Source organism: Rhinoderma darwinii, chromosome 3, assembly GCF_050947455.1.
Source record: "Rhinoderma darwinii isolate aRhiDar2 chromosome 3, aRhiDar2.hap1, whole genome shotgun sequence".
Taxonomy (NCBI): domain Eukaryota; kingdom Metazoa; phylum Chordata; class Amphibia; order Anura; family Rhinodermatidae; genus Rhinoderma; species Rhinoderma darwinii.
The window spans coordinates 401,226,987-401,251,154 of NC_134689.1; the positions used below are offsets into that span (position 1 = coordinate 401,226,987).

At 44.2% G+C, this 24,168-nt stretch overlaps 1 protein-coding gene across 4 annotated transcripts in view; it reads left to right on the plus strand.

Annotated features, from left to right (window-relative positions):
* The window catches only part of PALM3 (paralemmin 3), a 43,523-nt gene that overhangs the window by 13,114 nt on the left and 6,241 nt on the right, over nt 1-24,168 (plus strand). For 2 of the 4 annotated variants that reach the window (XM_075855493.1, XM_075855495.1), the window contains exons 1-2: nt 11,180-11,254; nt 23,341-23,392. In XM_075855493.1, the coding sequence (XP_075711608.1) occupies nt 23,348-23,392 (45 nt within the window). In that variant the 5' untranslated portion in view covers nt 11,180-11,254; nt 23,341-23,347. Of the gene's footprint in view, nt 1-11,179; nt 11,255-23,340; nt 23,393-24,168 lie in introns of those variants that run through there. The other 2 variants (XM_075855492.1, XM_075855494.1) reach the window with 1 other exon arrangement.

The following is a 24,168-nucleotide window of genomic DNA, read 5'->3' on the forward strand; positions in this document are numbered from 1 at the left end:
GGAGCTAAAATTTAGCAGGAATGGTTTGCGCAGGCCATGTCGCATTTGCAAAGCCCCTGAGGTACCAAAACAGTGAAAACGCCAAAAAAGTGACTCCATTGAGAAAACTACACCCCTTGAGGAATCCATCTAGTGGGGTAGTGAGCATTTTGCCCCCACAGGTGTTTCATAGATTTTATTAGAATTGGGCAGTGAAAATAAAAAAAATCCTTTTTCTTCAATAAGACGTAGCTTTAGCTCCAAATGTTTAATTTTCTCAACAAATAAAGGAAAAAAAGAACCGCAACATTTGTAAAGCAACTTCTCTGGAGTACGGCAATACCCCACACGTGGTCATAAAATGCTGTTTGGGCACACGGCAGGGCTCAGAAGGGAAGGAGCGCCATTTGCTTTTGGTGTACAGATTTTGCTGCATTTGGTTTCTGGTCGCTATGTTGCATTTGCAAAGTCCCTGTGGGACCAAAACAGTGGATCCCCCCCAGAACTGACCCCATTTTGGAAACAACACCCTCAAGGTATTCACCTAGGGGTGTAGTGAGCATGTTAACCCCACAGGTGTTTTGCAGAAATTCGTGTGCACACGATGTGGGAGAATGAAAATGGGATTTTTTCCTTAGATACGCCAATATGTGGTGCCCAGCTTGTGCCACCATAACAAGACAGCTCTCAATTATTATGCGGTGTTTCCCTGTTTTAGAATCACCCTACATGTGGCCCTAATCTTTTGCCTGGACATTCGACCAGGCTCAGGAGTGAAAGGGTACCATGTAAAATTGAGGCCTAATTTGGCGACATATAAAGTATTGGTTCACAATTGCAGAGGCTTTGATGTGAAATAATAAAAGAAACCCCTGAGAAGTGACCCAATTTTGGAAACTGCACCCCTCAAGGCATTTATTAAGGGGTGTAGTGAGCATTTTCACCCCACGTGTCTTTTCCATAAATGATTGCGCTGCGGAAGGTACAAATTAAAATTTTTCCCTAGATATGCCAATTCAGTGTCAAATATGTCGTGCCCAGCTTGTGCCACTGGGGACACACACCCAAAAATTGTTAAAAGGGTTCTCCCGGGTATGGTGATGCCATATATGTGGAAGTAAACTGCTGTTTGGGCACGCTGTAGGGCTCAGATGGGTGGGAGCGCCATTTGGGTTTTGGAGCGTGGAATTTGCTTGGTAATAGTTTTGTTTGGAGTATCACTGTTTCCGTTTTATAATGTGGGGCATATCTGAGCTGGGCAGAGTACATCAGGGGCATAGTCAGGTGGTATAATAAGGTAAAAAAAATAATAAAATGATCCATAGATGTGTGTTACGCTGTGATCGATCCTTTCTGCACAGGCCGGTGTCGCACTGATAAATGGCGTCCCTTCTTATCCCCCTTTTGGTCCACACTCTGCACCTTTGCAGTTTGGGGAATTTTGCTGGGAAGTGTTGTCCTGGTATAATACGGGCACCCTCGCTTCCAGCAGATATGTTTGGGCCCTCCCCTTCCTGGTTCCCTAATTTTAGTGCCTTGATACATCGCCTTTTGAAACAGAAGAAATGTTCCCCTCGGGCCTTCACAACTGGATATTTTTATTTCCTGAATTATTGGAGCCTTAACTTATTTTATTTTTTCATAGACGTAGTGGTATGAGGGCTGTTTTTTTTTACGGGACGAGCTGTAGCTTTTATTGGTACATATTGGGGTACATGCGACTTTTTGATCACTTGTTATCCTTTTTTTGGGAGGCAAGGTGACAAAAAAAACATTTCTGCCATAGTTTTTTAGAAGTATTTTTTTTTATACAGCGTCCACCATGTGTTATAAACTACATGTTACCTTCATTCTGCGGCTCAGTACGATTCCGGCGATACCAAATTTATAGAACTTTTTTAGAACTTTTTGCACAATAAAATTACTTTTCGAAAGAGAATGTATTTTTTCTGTCGCTAAGTTGTGAGAGCCATAACTTTTACATTTTTTTCGTCGATGGAGCTGTGTGACGGCTTGTTTTTTGCGAGACGAGGTATAGATTTTATCGGTACCATTTTTGGATACATGCGACTTTTTGATCACTTTTTATTTCAATTTTTGGAAGACAGTGACCAAAAAAACAGTAATTATGCCAGTGTTTTTGAGGTTTTTTTTTTACGGCGTTCACTGCGCTGGATAAATAACATAATATTTTTATAGTTCAGGTCGTTACGGTCGCTGCGATACCAAATATGTATGGCTTTATTATTTTTTTCTATAATAAATTACTTGATAAGTGAAAAAGGGCGATTGTGTTTTATTTTATTACTTGAAACTTTTATTGTATGTTTTACAACTATGTACCTATGTAGTGCAATGTATTGGAACTTTCAGTTGTTCACTGACAGCAAGCCGATCAGGCTCCGCCTCTGGGCGGGGCCTAATCAGCTTACGTAATGGCAGACAGGAGTCCATTGTTAGGGCTCCTGTTGCCATAGTAACAGTCACCAGCCTTGCCATCGCATGGCAAGGCTGCCGATTTTCTACAAACCTCTAGGATGCAGCGATCACAATGGATCGCTGCATCGAAGGGGTTAATGCCAGGAATCGGAGCTAGCTCCGGTTCCTGGCAATAGATCGGGGTGTCCGCTGTCACATACAGTGGACACCCACTGCTGATGACGCCGGCTCAGCTTCTGAGCCGGAAGCTGAGACGGCGCCATCTTGCCGATGGTACCGGAAGCCTCCTGGGCCCCGCCGACGACTGGGCATAGGAGGATTCTGTTACAGGCTGATCGGGAGGTAAGCATTAGCCCTCCGATCGCCTTTGCAGCCACCGGCAACCCAGCGATCACGTTGCTGGGGTGCCGGTGGCTATAAACTCCTCACATGCTGCGATCTCTATTGAACGCAGCATGTGAGGGGTTAATCGGTCGGATCGGAGGCTAGCTCCGGTCCTGCCCGATACCTCAGGGTGCCAGCTGTAACATACAGCTGTCACCCGGCGGTGGTGTCGCAGGCTCAGCTCCTGAGCCAGCTTCATCTCCATCACATACAGTAACGTGAAAATGCGGTAAGACACCAGTTTTAATGACGTTACTGCACGTGATCCGGCGGGAAGGGGTTAAAGGGTTGTCCACGTTGGACAATCTCTTTTAGATAGAAAGGTAATAAGTTGATCACAGGGTATCCTGCTGCTGGGTCCCCTATTGATCTGCTGTAATCTTTGGAGGAACCTGGCAGCATGTGCTTAGTTTCCCTGCAGCGCCACCACAGGAGAAATTAAGCATTACACAGTTCTCATTTCAATCAATCATCTATTTGTGTAACAGACATGCTGGGTCCTCCAGAGAGAGAGACTATATGCTCTGGATAATACATGAGGGTCCTGAGCATTAACTCCTTGGGTCCCCTCTTCTTTGATTAACTCAGGAATTTTCATAACCTGTAAAGAGTATGCATCAAAACTCATTGATTTTGACAGTGTGAAGGTCAATCATTAATATAGGACACCGGCTATAGACTTGAGTTACCAGATCCTCTTTGCCCTTCATGAACTGTGGGACTGAATATGTTGGAATATGATCCTTTGGATATTAACTCCTGTCGCGACTCTTAAAATATTTCTCGTCAATGGCGTTTGCGTTTTTAAAGAGTCCTGTTTTCCAAGGTCAGATCTGTGAACCTGATCCTGGGAAATACAGTATGACGTCTGGTTTAAGCCAGTGGGGCCCAGCGTACAATGCTTGTATATTATATACCCTGACTGACTGCACAGTGAAAGGTCCATTACCTCTCTCTATAGCCGGGGGTCACTGTCGCTTTAACGGTCATGTGACGTATTAGTAGTAAACCTGTTAATAATTGAATAATGAGCATTATATTCTGCGGATATAAAATTCTTAGGCCTCATGCACACGACCGTAGCTGTGTGCGGCGCGTGATTGCGGTATGGACGGCCGCGGAGTGTCATCCGTGGGCCGCCAGCAAATCACGGATGTGAACACGTTGATTTCAATGAACCTGGACCGCAAATGCGGCCCGTAATACGACACGTCCTATCTTTTTTGCGGTCCAGGCTCCCGACCAGTGCACGGACCGCGGAATGCACGGTCGTGTGAATTGCGGACGCAAAAACACGTTTGTGTGCATGAGGCCTTAGGCCCCATGCACACGACTGTAAAATCGGCCATAATTACGCGCCCATTCAGTTCTATTGACCACGGGCACCTTTCCGTATCACTACGGATGGGTGTCCATGCCGTAGAAATGTTCAGAAATCATGGAACATGTCCGTTTTTTTGCAATCGCGGGCCGTGATTACGGGCACGGCTGTGTGCATGGGGCCTTATTAGGTGACGGCTGAGTGGGAACCTGACTGCCTGCAGATGGCGTTGTGAATATTGGTTAGTCTTAATTCTGTGGATGATGAGAGTGCACATCAATGTCTAAAGCAATAAAAAAAAAAAGTGCCTAAATTTAGGGCATTGGGCAATTACTTGTGCCGCCTAGTGATGCCAATAGGAATGTACTTGGGGTGACTAATTGAAAATTGCTTGTGTGACATAGCAAGAGTAAAAAAGATACACGTTTCCTAGTTAAACCAACCTTATCATGTGCATAGGGTTACCCTTGCCAAGCAGTGCCAAAGTAATAGTGCCATAAAATCCCCTTCTGTCATATGAGTGCCCATATACTAGCACCAGCCTCAGTGACCATATAAAAATGCATATAAGACACCCCTTATAATAGTGCCTGTTATATTGCGTACCGATAATATTGTCTGCCTCAGTGAATGCCCATTTTTCAGTGCTTTTTACCATTACCCCATAAGAGTATCTGCCGTAGTCCCCTACAATAATGCCTGCCACAATGCAAAATCTGTAATAGGGTCCCCAACCTACTATGTTTTATCTATAATACTCATGTCTTCTTATGGTGCAGGGAGATCCTTTGGCACCAGGATCCAGGTCTTGGGTGCGACTGCTACCTCTGCACCTCCTATAGCTGTACCCCTGTGGTGCGACGTATAGCTATGCTCCTGTGTGTCGACAACCGCCCTCTTCAATAAGAAGTGGTGGTCGTGCTTTACGCCATTCCAGCCGACACTTGGCATTTTGCATGGTGATCTTAGACTTGTGTGCATCGACCATGGAAACCCAGACGCTCCGGACGTACAGTTCTGGTGCTGATGTCCCTTCCAGAGGCCGTGTGGATCTCTAAAGTGAGCGATACAACAGAGAACAGGCTATTTATACACGTCACACATTTGAGTAGGAGCCCGGTCTGCAGGACGTCAGAGGGTAAGTATGGGCTTTTTTTTTTTTCGCTTCTGTTTTCCACAGCGGACATTCTGGCCACAAAACTGCACAACAATTTGGTGCGGTTTTTCGGCCGGAATATGCTCCTGCGTCCAGGGCAGATACACTGTGTGCTTTTACGCAGCGTATCTGCCCTGGGTGAACATAGCCTTACAGATGACAGGGGCAGATAATAATAATACTTACAGGTGGCCGGGGCAGATCTAGCAGATCATAATGGCACTTACAGGTGACTGGAGCAGATCTAACAGTTAATGATAACACTTACAGGTGACCGGGGCAGATCTAACAGATAATAATGGCACTTACAGGTGACCGGGGCAGATCTAGCTGAAAATAATACTTAAGGTGATATTAGATGGCCCAACAAGGCCCGTGTAAATGACCGCCGATCCACGAGACAGCTTGTTGATCGGCGCTCTTTTGCTCCTTTCACAAGGAGCTAGTACGGGGACGAGGGCTCGTTATTCCGATCGCTCGTCCCCATACATTTCTATCAGGTCAGCAGCACGTCTAGGGAGATGTGCTGCTGACAACGATAATATTTTCTGCATTTAAAACGATGCAATCAGCCAATGAACGAGCGTTTCAGTAAGACCCATACTACTAGCAATGTTTGTCTATGGAGATTACATGGCTGTGTGCTTGATTTTTTTGCACCTGTCTGCAATGGGTGTGGCTGAAACACCTGAACCCAATAATTATGTAGGAGGTCCACATACTTTTGGCCATATAGTGTACCAACATTTATACCACTAACTAAATCTTACTAAATTTGTCTACTGATACGAGGCGGACTGATGCCATGGAGTGCCTATTGGGGATGACTGATGCAGAAAGGAAGCTAAGATGAGCCGACGGGCCATAGAGTAGACGTCTTCAAGAATACCACATGTAATAAGGGGACATGTCATTCCTGCCTAATCTTCGATATTTAGCAGTATCTTCCCCAGGACATGAGGTTGTCACAAGATATCGTGATCAGGCCGAACCACAAATCTGAGGAATTTGAGAACAGTAGTTGAAAGTTCCTCGAATTCAGAAATGATCTTGTGACAGTATTTAAAATGGGAATGCGTCTTTGAGGACCCCCTAAGGCTGGGAGGAACCTGCCTCAACCTGTGCCCCGGGGACGAGGAATGTGCCGTGAGATGTCCTGAGGTGCTAGACAGAACTTGTCATAGAGGAATGTCCCTATCTCCGTGCCTGGAGTTGGAGGATATCCGCTATTCTCTGATGGATTTAAAAGATCTTCCTCTTTGTTCCCTACGACAGATCTCAATTGATCACTTAACCTACAATAGGAGGTCAATGTCCTAGGAAAAGATATGCACAACTGTGATGTCTGATCTACTGCAGCGCATCATAGAGGCCATACATGGGGAGATCTGTAGATACACTGAGCCCTGTGACAGGGTTACGGCTGGATGAAGACCTGTGGGGCTCATCTGCGGGCCGTCCGCAATCAGGGACCGTGCACACAGAAGATGTGCATTGATTCCTATGAGTCCGGACCGTATAATGACATGTCCTATTTTTTTTTTTCTTGCGTTCCAGGCTCCAGGCAATGCACGGACCGTGGAAACCACAGTCGTGTGTATTGGCCCATAGGAGATTGCATTTTATATTCTCCGCAATTGCAGATAGTATACGGCCGCAAAACTGCGATCGCGTGCATGATGCCTTAGAGGGAGAAATAAAATAGCTTGGACATTACCATACATTGTCCAAATGGTAGTACCATATGGTGTCTAATACCAGTGTGATAAAGTACCCAAAAACAATGCTGTACTGTGTCCAAATAACTGTACCATATCCTAATAATTCCCATATAGTGCTGAAATATCAGTCCAATAAAGTGTCTAATACCAGTGCAACATAGTGCCCAAACAGTGCCACGGTGTCCTAATAACAGTGCCATATAGTGCCAAGATAATAATGCAATAGTGTAAAAATGATTGTACCACGTAGTGTACCATACCAGTGCAGTACAGTTTCAAACAGTGCGACAGTGTCCATAAAACAGTACTTATATAGTGTGCAATACCATTGTGGTACAGTGCCCAAATAACAGTGCCGTACAATGTCCAACTAACCGTAACATATGATGGCCGTATCACACATGGTGTCCAATACCGGTGCATGGCAGTGCCCAAACAGTGCCATATGGTGCCCATATAACATTGCAATACAGTGTCAAAATAATTGTACCATATAGTGTCCAATACCAGTGCAATAAAGTGCCCAAACAACAGTGCCATAGATGGTGCCAAATAACAGTACTATACAGTGTTCAAATAACCGTGCCATATCCTAATTACATTCCCATAAAGTGCCCAATACTAGTGCAACATAGTGCTCAAACAGCAGTGCCATATAGTATCCTATAGTGCCCAGATAACCGTGCAATACAATGTAACAACAATTGTACAATATAGCGCCCAATATCTGTGCAATACAGTGCTAAACAGCAATGCCATTCAGCCTCAAAATAACTCTACCATATAGTGTGCAGTAGAGTGCCCAAACAGTGCTGTACAATTTCCAAATAACAGTACCATAAGGTGCCCATATAACACTGCAATAGTGTCCAAATAATTGTACCTTATAGTGTCCAATACAGTGCCATAGTGTCCAAATAACAGTGCTATACAGTGCCCAAATATTAGTTCCAGTGTCCGAATAGTAGTGCCATGCCTTGGCATACTAATACCATCATAGAGAGCCCAAATCACCATCCTTACTCCCTCAAAAGTAGTCAATTCACTTGGGGCCCAAAATTATGATAGTAGTCAGAGGATTCACTTCTTCACTTACTACAAGTAGCAAAAGCAGGCAACAGGGGGCAGACTACTGATGATGCCTCTGACAGGGGCAGGAGGAGGGCAGCACTGCTACAGGTGCTGTAAAAAAAAGGTCCTGTGTGGTATGTTTGTGACCCCCTTCCTTCATAAAATCCTTCCTAGGCCTCTGCCCATAATAGTCACTTCTCTCTGTCAGGAACAACTGGATGAGTATCTTTCGCCTGCAGGGGGTCAGCAGTCCTCGCCTTCCCTGGGGATCTGAGGCTGCAGAGTCAGGAAGAGGTAGTGGGATCAATACCCAGCAAGAGATGAATAATGTAGAGGAACTTAATACAGGTCTGTCTGTGTCTCCGCGCTCCCTCCACAATCCCGCTCTTTACTCTGCTTGCTCCAGTATACAGCGTCTCAGCCATATAATAATATAGAGAAGCTTCCACATCACAGCACATATTAAAGTCCTATGTAAATGAGGCTTAATCATTGTACAATGGACAGTTCTACAACTTTCTAATACACTTTGTGTTTCAATTCCGCACCAATTTCAAGAACCCTGCTTGCTGTCATTGAATGGAAACATGACTTACCTCGTCCTGCTTATGTAACTGATGTGCTTGTTGCAATATATCTGTGTAGGTAAGAGCTCTCAGATATGCTACTGCTTGCCCACACTGATACTGATGTGTGAACAGGACTAGATACTTACACATTTCCAGCCCCTGAATGGAAAGCTTAATGTTACCATTCACTGACGGTAAGCAGAGTTATTGAAAATATTGATAAATCTTAAGTAGATTAGAAAGTTGCAGAACGTTTCATTATACAATGTTTAGCATAGTGTTATAGGTACGTGGCGGCGATCTAATGTTACATAAAGGCAAGTGAGCTATATATACATAGGTGACAGATGGTAGTATGGTAATATATTTAGTTTTATATACAAGAATAATATAGTGTTACATATAGGCAAGTGGTGGTAATATGTATAGAAATATATACACACATATATGTGTGTGTATAATACACGTAGTCCATGTGGACAGGCATTATGGCATCTGTATAGAGGGCAATGTATAAGAGTATAAAGAGGATGAAGTATATCATGGGGTTTTTAGGGTAATGTAGATAATGGGGTATAAGGGGGTGATGTATATCATGAATATGGAGGGTAATGTATGTGATGGGTTATAGAGGGTCATATATGTATATAGTGGGGTATATGTAGGTTGATATATGTATATGATGGGGTTTATAGGGGATGTATATAGAGGGTGATATATGTATATGATGGGGTATATAGTGGGTGAGATATATATGTGATGGGTGATATATGTGTATGATGGGGTATATAGTGGGTGATATATGTATATAGTGTGGGATATACGCATATGATGTGATGTAGTGGGTGATATATGTATATAGTGGGGGATATATGCATATGATGTGATGTAGTGGGTGATATATGTATATGATGTGATACATAGTGAGTGATATATGTATATAGTGGGTGATATTTGTATATGATGTGATATATGTATATGATGGGGTGTATAGTGGGTGATATATCACCCACTATACACCCCATCATATACATATATCATCCACTATATATCACATCATATACATATATCACCCACTATACACCCCATCATATACATATATCACCCACTATATATCACATCATATACATATATCACCCACTATACACCCCATATACATATATGTGTATAGTGTGTGATATATGTATATGATGGGGTGTATAGTGGGTGATATATGTATATGATGTCATATATGTATATGATGTGATATATGTATATGATGGGGTGTATAGTGTGTGATATATGTATATGATGGGGTGTATAGTGGGTGATATATGTAGATGATGGGGTGTATAGTGGGTGATATATGTATATGATGGGGTGTATAGTGGGTGATATATGTATATGATGGGGTGTATAGTGGGTGATATATGTATATGATGGGGTGTATAGTGGGTGATATATGTATATGATGGGGTGTATAGTGGGTGATATATGTATATGATGGGGTGTATAGTGGGTGATATATGTATATGATGGGGTGTATAGTGGGTGATATATGTAGATGATGGGGTGTATAGTGGGTGATATATGTATATGATTTGGTGTATAGTGGGTGATATATGTATATGATTTGGTGTATAGTGGGTGATATATGTATATGATTTAGTGTATAGTGGGTGATATATGTATATGATGGGGTATATAGTGGGGGATATATGTATATGATTTGGTGTATAGTGGGTGATGTATATAGTGGGGGATATATATATATATATATATATATATATATATGATGGGGTGTATAGTGGGTGATATATGTATATGATGGGGTGTATAGTCGGTGATATATGTATATGATGTCATATATGTATATGATGTGATATATGTATATGATGGGGTGTATAGTGGGTGATATATGTATATGATGGGGTGTATAGTGGGTGATATATGTATATGATGGGGTGTATAGTGGGTGATATATGTATATGATGGGGTGTATAGTGGGTGATATATGTATATGATGGGGTGTATAGTGGGTGATATATGTATATGATGGGGTGTATAGTGGGTGATATATGTATATGATTTGGTGTATAGTGGGTGATATATGTATATGATGGGGTGTATAGTGGGTGATATATGTATATGATTTGGTGTATAGTGGGTGATATATGTATATGATGGGGTGTATAGTGGGTGATATATGTATATGATGTCATATATGTATATGATGTGATATATGTATATGATGGGGTGTATAGTGGGTGATATATGTATATGATGGGGTGTATAGTGGGTGATATATGTATATGATGGGGTGTATAGTGGGTGATATATGTATATGATGGGGTGTATAGTGGGTGATATATGTAGATGATGGGGTGTATAGTGGGTGATGTATATGATGGGGTATATAGTGGGGGATATATATATATATATAGAGGATGTATATGATGGGGTCAGTATTTTGGTGTCATCCCTCGCAGCCTCCTCCCAGCTCCTGGCTGTAGAACCGGTGAGACCAGCTCAGGTGTCGCCTCCCCCGTCACTCCCCGCCCTCCTCCCTCTCTCTGTCCGGTCCTCACTCTCCAATGTGACCGGGGAGCAGCAGCTGTCAGCGGCCGGAGCGGAGGTGAGGGGGAGGGGTGTGTGGTGACTGAGGGGTGCAGGACTATTAGGTCGGGGTGTAGGGGAGGGGGCAGCACACGGGAGTTACACAACATAATAGGTGACGGAGCAGCTGCGATCCGGGAATTGGAGATGTAAAGATCAGGCAGATGAATGGCAGGTGTTCTAGCGGGGTTCAGGGATAGGGTCGTAGCAGAGCTGCAGGAGATTAATGTGGTGAGGGGTGCAGGAGGATGGGGCAGTTATATGGGTAGTGGGTGAGGGGTGCAGGAAGATGTGGCAGTTATTATATGGGGTGGTGGGTGAGGGGTGCAGGAAAATGAGGCAGTTGTTATATGGGGTAGTGGGTGAGGGGTGCAGGAAAATGGGGCAGTTATATGGGGTAGTGGGTGAGGGGTGCAGGAAGATGTGGCAGTTATTATATGGGGTGGTGGGTGAGGGGTGCAGGAAAATGAGGCAGTTGTTATATGGGGTAGTGGGTGAGGGGTGCAGGAAAATGGGGCAGTTATATGGGGTAGTGGGTGAGGGGTGCAGGAAGATGGGGCAGTTATTATATGGGGTGGTGGGTGAGGGGTGCAGGAAAATGAGGCAGTTGTTATATGGGGTAGTGGGTGAGGGGTGCAGGAAAATGGGGCAGTTATATGGGGTAGTGGGTGAGGGGTGCAGGAAGATGGGGCTGTTATTATATGGGGTGGTGGGTGAGGGGTGCAGGAAAATGGGGCAGTTGTTATATGGGGTAGTGGGTGAGGGGTGCAGGAAAATGGGGCAGTTGTTATATGGGGTGGTGGGTGAGGGGTGCAGGAAAATGGGGCAGTTATATGGGGTAGTGGGTGAGGGGTGCAGGAAGATGGGGCAGTTATTATATGGGGTGAGGGGTGCAGGAAAATGGGGCAGTTATATGGGGTGGTGGGTGAAGGGTGCAGAAAGATGGGGCAGTTGTTATATGGGGTGGTGGGTGAGGGGTGCAGGAAGATGGGGCAGATATATGGGGTGGTGTGTGAGGGGTGCAGGAAGATGGGGCAGATATATGGGGTGGTGGGTGAGGGGTGCAGGAAGATGGGGCAGCAATATGGGGTGGTGGGTGAGGGGTGCAGGAAGATGGGGCAGATATATGGGGTGGTGGGTGAGGGGTGCAGGAAGATGGGGCAGATATATGGGGTGGTGGCCTTAAAGGGGTATTCCAGCCACAGATATATTGGGCATGTCCTATGCCGGGGAGAGCTGGCTGTGTCAGTAGACTGGGACAGTGGGGTCTAATAATGTCATACACCGTTTATTGTGGGGGTGGGGTGACAATCTCTGGGGGTGTATGTATAATGTATATATGTTACACATTATTTATAAATGACACATTACATATATATGGAAATATTCCGCACGCCCTGTTTGCGTGTAGACACCTGCGCTGATGATTACGCCTTTCCCAATCCATACATCATTCATGGGATTAATAGTTACCCTGCATAATGGAGGTTGTAGTCCCAGCATTGATGCAGCAGTGCTGAGCTTGTCTGATGTAGCAGATCTAAAATCAGATGTAGGAGAGCTGTATTTGTAAGCTGAAATGTATAGATGTAGGCGTACTGAGCTTGTACGGTGCAGCAGAGATGACTTGTCTGATGTAGCAGAGGAGTGTTTGTCAGAGATAACAGAGCTGGGCTTCTGTCAAGTTGTGTCACTATGCTTGTCTGATGTTTCCATAGCTGAACTTTTCAGATGTAGCAGAGCTGAGTTTGTACAACGTAGAAAAGCTGGAATTGTCACATGTAGCAGAGTGGTGTCAGCGTGGAGTAATATCGGTTTATTGGAGGTGTAATAACATATTTTTTACCAATAGTATTGGCCCAAAATGATATAATTTAAATGTCATTGACTAGAAATCTGTAAAAGCCACAATTGTAACTGGCGGCTGTGCTACACTACATACTCCTCCACCTGGCAGGACCTGCTGAAACCTGAAGTTCTACTACAGCTGAGATCCAGGTGTCCACTTGCCTTGGGCATTGCTTAGTGAACCCACCATGCAGCCGTCTTTATAACTGTACATGGCACATTGGCAGCGCCCACGTATGGCAGGCCAGGCATGCTGGAGGTATGTGCAGCATTTGGGAGAGATGTTTTTGTTAGTGAGGTCAATGATAACATTCCTGCCATTCTCCTGTAATTGTCTCTGTCACTTATCTTCTCCTATTACCATTGGCCCCCTCCTCAATATCCCCTCCCTCTGCTGCTGTCAGTCCCTGTGTTTATCCTATAGTCCCTGATCTCCGTCCCCTCTCTCCTAGACCTTATCACCGCTTCTTCGATCTTCTTTTTATTAGAGATAGTCCTAAAGGGACATAAATCTTATCTAGCATTTTATCTATACTTGCTGTACAATTGAATGTAATCTATTGTTCCCTGTTATCAGCCAGACAGTAGTGTCCTTGAATAGGACCGACTAGGTCTGAAAAAATGTCTCCCTCCTAAATATATCTCACAAACCTCCAGATACATTTATTAGTGGCTCATAGTATGTACGAAATATAATGTTGGCTCTTTCTGTTGTCAATACCTTACCATTTTCAAGAACTCTTCTTGCTGTCAGTGAATGGAAACATTCTCGTTTACATCCAGCAGGTGAACCTAGTCTTGAACATACAGCTGATGGGTTTGTTACAATGTATCCGATTGTATTCAGTCTGAAGTCCGTGTTTTTTTTTAGGTCGCAGAGAAATGCCAAGACTGTTAGGCGTCGTTCACATGACGTGTGTTCTGCCGATGGAACCACAGAAGAAATCCAAGACTGACCCTCGGAATTCTGCCGCGATTTGGCAGTTTACAGCCGCGTTTTCCAAGCGCAGATTATCCCCATTCAATGGGGATAATCTATTTGTGGCTTGCAACGCTGTTTTCGCAGCAGAATACATTGACTTTACTTTTTTTTTTCCGGTGAGGCGGCTTGTTACTGATGGAATTCTGCGTCGGAATCCGTGTGAATTTCATCAGAATTCTGTCATGTGAACACAACCTTAGGCTTTGTTCCCACGTCGCTGATTTGATGAGGATTTAGGTGCGGATTCCGCTCCCAAATTCTCGTCAAATCCGCTAAAATCCTGAATCCAATGCAACTGAAGGGTATTTTATACCCCATTCACATACAGCGGAAAAAAACAAAAGCTTGTGTGGATAAAAATAATCACCTGTGAGAAGAATGCGCATGTTTATTCTTCTTGCGGATTCTTCACGGGAAAAGGCTGCAGATTAGCCCCACGCGGCTTAGCCCCATTGAACATTGGGCTAATCCTGGTGCAGATTAGCGACACATCCGCTGCAAATATCGGAGTATCAGCCTTGAATTTCTTCCACGGATCCTCTTGTAAATACATGTCGGATTTGCCATAGGCAAATAATATTATGAAATTTTGCGGAACTTCGGCAGTCCATGTGCCACAAAGTGAAAGGTGTAGATTTCTGCCATATTTTCCCCAGTTTTTGGCCTAAGTAGTAGTAAATACAACGTTTTTGAAAAGTAGCAAAAGCAGAGTAACTGGCCTAAAACTCAAATTTTTTGCGACTTTTGGTCCGTTTGCGACATTTCTATGCCAGAAAACTGACATAGGAACTTCATTAACTTTCCGCCAAAGTATATTACAAAGTTGCAGAACTTTTTACAATACGGGGATTAAGCTGGTCAACATCGGTGGATATGTAAGTTTTGTTTTTTTTTGAAAAATGGGGTTCCTGGAGGCACTGCTGCGATGGAATCACATTGGGAGTAGGTTTAAAGGTCTTTGTTTTTTCTTAAAACATATTGAAGGTGTACAATGACCGACCAATTTCAGGACCTGACCAGTCACTTCTTCAAGGTGGAAAACACTGGATTAAAATCATAGACCCCTGCTACAGAACAGTCATGTTTCAAGGCTCTGTAAAGGGTCGGACATTGACTTACAGGGTAGTCACCTATAGGTGGCCCTAGAGACACAGTTTCTTCTTTCTGGAGATCAATTTTTCATACTTTTTTCCCAGGTAGCATTGCCCTTAAGACTCCCTACCAACTGGACCTCCGCAAGGGGAATCCGTACCTTCCAAGAGTATGGAGATCCAGCATTGTCTCCCGGCCCGTTATTAAAAGGGTTTTCCCAGAATCCTAAATTATAACCTATCCACAGGATAGGTGATCATTTACTGATCGCTGAGGGGCCCCACCGCCTGGACCCCCACCGATCATAAGAACGGGAGTCCTGAATCTCCTTTCCTCCTCCCTGCTCAACCGCAGTGAGGAGGACATTGAATGGAGCAGTTCTCGAGCATGCGCGCTGCTGCTCCATTGACAGTGTTTGGGAATGACGGAAACAACCGACTGCTGCTAGGTAATCATTTCCGATTCTAGGAAAAAACCCTTTAAGGGAGGGTATGTCATAGCAGGGTTCATAGTATGGCCTAAAATGTTTCATTAGGGAGTCTTAGTCAGGTTTTTTTTCTGCCAGAGTTGACCCTTTTTAAAGAAAAAAAATAAAGGGGACCGCAGTGGGGTCTGACTCAATCCCTGTAATATAATTTATTGAAATGGTTGTTGTCACAGATTATTTATGTCTCTTAGCGTAATCTGACAGATCCTACTCACATAGATTCTATAGTTCCAGGTAGCACAACTCAAAATTTCCTGATATACTCTGTGTTAGGACCCATGCACATCGCCATGTTGTACAGACGTTACCATACTGTACCCAGGAGAGAATAGGGTGCATCATAGGTCGTGTGCACGATCATGTTCTGTTGCAGATTGATCCGAGTATATAGCACTCATTTAGAGATGTCCATATTGATGGCCTGTAAATAATAACCTCTTCTCCCTAGTGTATATAAATAGCAACTTTAATAATAATTCTCCAGTTGAACTAGAACATTAATGAACATAGACAAAGCATTGATGTGATTCAACGAATAGTCATTATGTTAATGTAATTACTAAGGGGCCCCTAGGCCTACATAGGGCCCGATGGAATGTTTTACACGAGGATCAAAAAAAGATGACTAAATTACATCCGGATACCATCAAATCTATCAATGTTATTGTACATTCTATGCCGGGTATGATGTGTATTCGGTGGAATGGACGGTTACTACATAACTGGAATTACTAGTGGGCTTGGCCTTCCCCACACTGGTGTCAGCCATGGAAGCAGGCGACTATTGGGGATTTAAAGAACTTTTTGGGGCCCTTTGATAAAAATTCCCATGTTACATTGCTTTCTGCAATTTAATGGGAACCTGTCAGCAAGACCAGAGACCCACATTTTATAGACCATTAGATCCTCATTGCTTGCGGGTCATGTGGAAAATAGTTCAGTATTGATAGGGGGGCATTAAAATTCTAGAAGTTAAATAACTGAACCCCATTTATAACTATGGAGCGTACTTTGTCTATATGCACCGAACGTCTAGATGGCGCGAACAAAACTGGTTCACTCAGAATCCGACCGCCATCCTGTAACTACAAAGACTGCATTGTGCGACATCGGGCACGGCTAGTAGAAGTCGCCATGTGCCCACCAGGCCTAAGCCTGTATTGTGTAGGTGATCTCCATTCCCTGTGTCTCCCTCTCCCCTTGCTGTACCTGCTCAGGTTACACTCCCCGTACAATGACACACAGGTGAATGCTGGGAGTTGTTTACAGCAGCGGGCAGGAATGTGCCCCCTCCTGTATACTGCATATGCTCTCTGGTGACAGGGTGGTAGCACTGCCAGCCAGAGTGACAGATATTCGGGTGACTATGGAGAGCTGGAAGGTTAGGATTAGGCCGGGATTAGATTTGTGTTAGTTTTGCTGCTCTGTCAGTTCTTTAATCTACAATATCTGGTTTGTGCGTCTACGGCGGTCAGAGGCGGGGGAGGGGGATACAATACATCAAAACATAGCTATCTCTGCTACCAGGCTATGAATGCTCTGCAGAAATCGACAGCGTTCTAGATCAGTAGAGGCGTTCTAAATAAAGTTTATTGAAAAGAGAACCCGTGACTGTGATGTCAGCTGAAGCTAGTTTGATCGGCCATCTGCAGCAAAGCATTATGGGTATAAAATTCAGGACATAAGAAACTTTTGAGGAATTGACACTTATCAGTATATCTAGAAATAGACAAGGATTGTAGCCATGTATAAAGATTATAGAAATGGAGATGCCCTTTAAATACATGAAGTCAAAAATCTCCATTAAATACAAGCCCCTAAATTGGGTGACAAATATGTAGTCACCATTTCAGCTCACACCAGGGTTGTCACCCAACTGTATGACAAGACTGCCCAGATAAACACCCTCAAGAACACATTTAGGCCTCATGCACACAACCGTAGTTTTTATCTGCAATTACGGATCCGTAATTGCCGATTTAAAATACTGACCCATACATTTCTATAGGCCACGGACACCATCCCGTATATTTACGGGTGTGTGTCCGGCCCGTAGAAATGACCCGCCTTAGGCCCCATGCACACGACCGTATAGTTCGTCCATAATTACGGACCCATTAATTTCTATGGCTTATGGACACCTTCCCGTATATTTACGGGAGGGTGTCCGTGCCGTAGAAACCTTCCGTAAAAAATAGGACGTGTCCTATTTTTTTAATCTTACGGACCGAGCTCCCATACTTTATAATGAGAGCACGGTCCGCAAATGCGAATGACTACCCGCTGCCGGCCGTGTCCGTAATCGCGCCAATGCCGTGTACATGTGGCCTTATAGATACATTTTTGAGCTTCTGTGTAAGGGTATGTGCACACACACTAATTACGTCCGTAATTGACGGACGTATTTCGGCCGCAAGTCCCGGACCGACCACAGTGCAGGGAGCCGGGCTCCTAGTATCATAGTTATGTACGATGCTAGGAGTCCCTGCCTCGCTGCCGGACAACTGTCCCGTACTGTAATCATGTTTTCAGTACGGGACAGTTGTCCTGCAGCGAGGCAGGGACTCCTAGCATCGTACATAACTATGATGCTAGGAGCCCGGCTCCCTGCACTGTGGTCGGTCCGGTACTTGCGGCCGAAATACGTCCGTCAATTACGGACGTAATTAGTGTGTGTGCACATACCCTAAAGATGAACCTGTTCCACGTGGAAGACAATTATAAGTCACTGGACCGGCCCCTGTATAATATCTTCCAGATGCCCTAATGACACTGAATTCATGGCAGCTATATAGCCTCCCAAAGTGCCAGTCAGGGGCTGGAAATAATTTCACCACGTATGCCCTCCTCACTGTGAGTGCTCAGTCATTGGGCGCAGCCTGGCATTGATGTTGTACAGATTCCCTAATGTATAGGATTCTGCCCTGTTGATTTTGCACTGCCCGGGTCTCTACAGAGAACTTGGCTTCTGGACAATAACATCCGGTGCCCCCGTCACCCCTAGAAGGTACATTGTCCTCCTCCACCCTGTAGTTAGTTCTGTTATGGGGGCATTGGGACTGTCACAGGTGTACTGGCACTATAACTGTTTAATGGGCACTGTCGCTGGTTCTGTTATGAGGGGATTATGACTGGTGGTACTGTCAATGTCACGGTTATGGGAGCACCGCGGCTGTCGCTGTTATGGGAGCACCGCGGATGTCACGGTTATGGGAGCACCGCGGCTGCCGCTGTTATGGGAGCACCGCGGCTGCCGCTGTTATGGGAGCACCGCGGCTGCCGCTGTTATGGGAGCACCGCGGCTGCCGCTGTTATGGGAGCACCGCGGCTGCCGCTGTTATGGGAGCACCGCGGCTGCCGCTGTTATGGGAGCACCGCGGCTGCCGCTGTTATGGGAGCACCGCGGCTGCCGCTGTTATGGGAGCACCGCGGCTGCCGCTGTTATGGGGTGGCACTTTACAAATATGCCAGGGTGGTGCTGTGGGTACTGACGCCTCTAAGTGCAGACTACAGGAGATGTCCTATGCAACTTCATCCACATACGACCCTGGATTCTGGTTTCCTACACTCCTGTGGCCTCCATCACTCCACCGGACGTCTTTGCAGTTTGACCCTCCTCCCATTTATGATACTTATTGCCCTCGACCCCCTTCAGGACCCCCCTCCTCGTTCCTGATGTCCCCATACTTTCCTGTACATGTATCTTTCATATATATTTCTGACTCTTGTTATACTTTGAAGAGAGGGGGACGACGACATGATTTATGCTTTATTATTTATACTTCATGCTTTATGCACTTTTCCATGTTTTCTATCTCCTAATGTTGCTAGGTATGAAGGAACGGAACTAAAAATCTAGCTAGAGCTTTCCAAACTGAAAAATCCCTGTAAGGCCCTGTTCACATGGAGTTTTTTGCAGGCACAAAAATCCTGCCTCAAAATTCCGTCTGGAATTTTGAGCCAGATTTTGATCTGCCTGCACGCCGTTTGCCGCGACTTTTGCTGCATTTTTTGGCCGCGGCCATTGAGCGCCGCAGTCAAAAACACTGCGAAGTACGCTTTCTCTGCCTCCCGTTGATGTCAATGGAAGGTCAGAGACCTAAACGCCCGAAGATAGGGCGTGTCACTTCTTCCCGCGAGACGGTTTTTCCACTCGCGGGTAAAAAAACGCCTCCGCCTTCCATTAAAATCAATGGGAGTCATTTTCGGCCATTTTTTGGCACGTTTTCTGACGCGGTTTCCGCATCAAAAAACGTGTCAAAGAACTCCGTGTGAACAGGGTCTAAGGGTTAATTTACAAACTGAGGAAAAATTCTGGTATGAGATGAAATCCTTGTCTGGCACTTTGGGAGACTGTTTGTTTGTTTGTTTCATTGGCACAATTGCACCCGGTCAGGAGCTGGAAACCTACTTACAGTACATGTACCCCTTCTCACTGAAATCCTCGCCTGATTGTTGTCCATTGTTAGCATAGCAGCTTAGTATACAGAATATAATCCCTGTATACTCTGAATATAATCCCCGTATACTCTGGAGTTCATATCATTTCCATATTTTGGTCCCTGGTCTCGTGAACCAACCTATGGATTTATAGCGACAACCTACAGACTTCATTTATAATGTTTCCCCGGTCGGATTTTCAGGGCAACGGTGCCAACTAGTGAAGCCGGTAGCTCTGTGCCCCTTTGCCTTACTTTCCTATGAGACACTTGGCCAATATAAGCACAAAAATGTGTTTGTTGCATGTTATGGCGTCACGTGTGTGGCGCAGTCACATGACCTACGTGTCACACATTCCTGGGGTATATGGACCGTGCAGAAACAAATGTCCTGCAACCTCAGTGCAGCATTAACCCCGTCAGTGTCAGACAACACACTCCGCTCTACTACCCGAACTGGTCATAGTCTATAGTGTTTTCTAGTAGGGCCACGTCCATTTACCGGCTTGTCCATGGACCATCATCCTTTATATGCACATCCCCGTCATTTGGAAAGGTCACAATGGGGACGTCTGCAACTGACGGAACTGGTGACGTTATATAACATTTTAGGTTTATGCAGATGAATGAATGGATCTGGGGCATTAAAGTAAGAGCCCCAGGCATGTTGGTGTTATTGCCATGCTGGCACATCTTGCGCGGAATCAAGGGATTGAACAGCTCCAAAATCCAACCCATCCAATCCGTGTGGAGATGTTTGGGGACAGATAGTTGCACTGTCAATATAGACATGAGATTGTCGGTAGATCCTATTGAAATTGATGGGCCGAAAGTCTAATGTCCATAGCCGGATTATAATTACACTGTGTGAGCAGCTTTATAGTGCAAAGTAATAGAGGATAGATGAAGATGATGGAGTCTAGAGAAGGAAATGATAATGTTGGGAGTGCTTGTTGTTTAGCTCAGGGTCTCCGAGAGATATCAGAGAGATATTCTGTTAAGATCTATAGAAAAGGAGGGCCTAACGGGAAATTCCACCCAAATCATCTTCTGGCGTGTTATGTGCATATGTCAACAGATATCATCAATGTGGATCTATAAGCTCCAATTACTAAAATCAGACACCTAAAACTCCTAATACTGCCCCCTATGTACAGAAATATAACTACTATAATAATGCCCATATATACAAGAATATAACTACTATAATACCGCCCCCTATATACAAGAATATAACTACTATAATACTGCCCCATATACAAGAATATAACACTGCTCTTATATACAAGAATATAACTACTATAATACTACCCCTATGTACAAGAATATAACTACTATAATGCTGTTATATACAAGAATATAACTACTATAATACTGCCCCTATGTACAAGAATATAACTACTATAATACTGCTCCTATATACAAGAATATAACTACTATAATACTGCCCCTATATACAAGAATATAACTACTATAATACTGCTCCTATATACAAGAATATAACTACTATAATACTGCTCCTATATACAAGAATATATCTTCTATAATACTGCCCCTATGTACAAGAATATAACTACTATAATACTGCCCCTATATACAAGAATATAACTACTATAATACTGCCCCTATATACAAGAATATAACTACTATAATACTGCCTCCTATGTACAAGAATATAACTACTATAATACTGCCCCCTATATACAAGAATATAACTACTATAATACTGCCCCCTGTGGGCAAATATATAGATTTAAACAGGGGGATCCTGATGACTTGCTATTACCATCAAAAATCTACAGTTCAGTGCGGCCCTGGTTTCTTCTTAACCCTATAATTTCCTGGTACTAGTTTATGACGTGTGAGATGAAGATGTACTGGTGGGTGGTGTTCATGACTTGACAATCATGTAATTAATTTTGCATTATATGTTCCTCTTGCCTCCAGGACAGGACGGGTAATTGATTCTCCATCTCATAAGTTTCAGATAATAGATGAATCAATGACATAGTTAAACCGGTTGATCCATTATTACTGGGGTTGCTGGTATGTTACTGGATTGACTGGTGACCGTTTTATTTATAGGACTCGTTCATTACAAAAATAGAGAGCCTGAAATCTTCATGATTGGTGACGCTATATTATTAATCATCCTACAGACAATAGTATAAGTTCTTGCGGAGACGTCCCATACTCTGGAACAGATGTATGACTGTCCTAGATCATACAGAAGACTCTAGACTTTCCTTTAAATGGGGCAAAATATTCTGTTTACTGCCCACTCCCTGTATCTAAATACTCTGGTCGATGCAGAGTGCCCCCTGGCACCCATCACCTGACTGATGGTCGGTCTCTGTGAGCCCATCATCCCTTTCCAACATGGATTGTCAGAAGGTCTCATGTTCACCTGAAAATGTCCTTCAACCAATCAAAGTTTTTGGATTCCGCTCTGGTTTGCCCATTACTCTTGGGCATTGATCTGGCAGTGATTGCCTCTATGCCATAAGATGTGTAGGACAGATCCAGGAGAGATGAACATTGGCAAACCCGCATTTGTGTGAAGTCTTCTGGGGTACATGGATCATCCCTGTTGGGTACCAGTTTTCCAGAGAAAGCTGCCCACTGGTGATGTCAATATCGGCCCTGGTGCTTCTTGGGGTATATGGGGGGATGATCTGATCTTATTGCACCCTCATAGATCCATTCAATATATTTAGGTCTTTGGGTTGGGAGGGCAGAATAATTGGAGCCTGTGCATTCTCTTACGGGAACTAAGTGGGTCACATACCTGCACTTTATGAAACTGGGCAGATCCCGTCAGTGACGGTGGACAGCAGGTGGCATCTGACAGGTCAGCTCCAGATTTTTGGCCCCTGACCTACGCACGACCTGTACGTCTCTTCCACTCGGACAACATCAGACAAAGTCTCTCGCAGCGCAAACAAATTCCCACTCTCTCCTAGGTGCCAGTCTGGGCCTTTCCTCTGGCTTGTTGTTAGGCAATGTTCTGTTGCTATGGAGTGTGTTACCTAACAACCATCCTGGCAAATGACACCCATTTCACTTACTGGCAGGAGAGGAGGGAGTAGCATGGGTGTCCATACACTCTCCAGCACAGATGGAGTATTATTATGTGCAGCTTTCTTCTGTATTACTTAGTGTCTGTGTGTGGCAGGAAAATGGGTATTGGTAACATCTCTGCCAGGAAGTGGTGAAGCTTTGTTATGTTAATGGGTCATTTTCTGCTTCCTCTGCAGCATCAAGATGGGGGAGACTCAGATCTACAGCCAGCGCTTACATGGAATCACTGTAAGTGAATATGTCAATCCTGTCCTAAAGAGCTTACAATCTACTGCGCAGATATTCACCGGTACAGTATAGAAAAGGAGGGAAATGTAACCTGGTCTGCAGAGCTGACACTCTAATACTGAGATAGCACAGACTATATCCAGCTGAGTAATAATGTAGGGTGCATAAAGTCATCCGAAGAAGTTGGTCACTATCCTGCAGAGCTGACACTCTAATGTCCAGGATACATAGAAGCAGCACAAGAAATCCGCTTACTTTAAATATGTAACTGTACAGTGAAGCTGGCCATGGACGTGTAATGGGTGAACATACAGGAGGGGGCGCTGTTTTATGTGGTGGTGTGGTACTGTTCTTATAGGGATGTGGTTGTCTCAAAAATAACAAGTTGGGGGGGGGCACTTTGATAGGGGCACCTTCATTTCTATAGGCCTCTGGGAGCTATCAGTCTGAAATGATTCTTCCCTGAGGAGCTTACATTCTAATATTACAAGAAGCTCAATTACCATATATTATAACTAGTAGATATTAAGTCATTCTGGTCTGCAGAGCTTGCACTCTACAGTGAGATCCAGGTGGTCTACAATTAAAATTTTGATATTTTAGACATTCTTGCTCTCTGACTCTTACGCTTTAGTTTATTGCATTTATAGAATACAAGGTATTGGAGCAAACTCCCCCACAGAGATGACACTCTAAGGCCACGTTCAGACGTGGCAGAATTTTTCCGCTGCAAATGTTGGTGCAGATTCGGGGCAATTACGCAACGAATCTGCAGC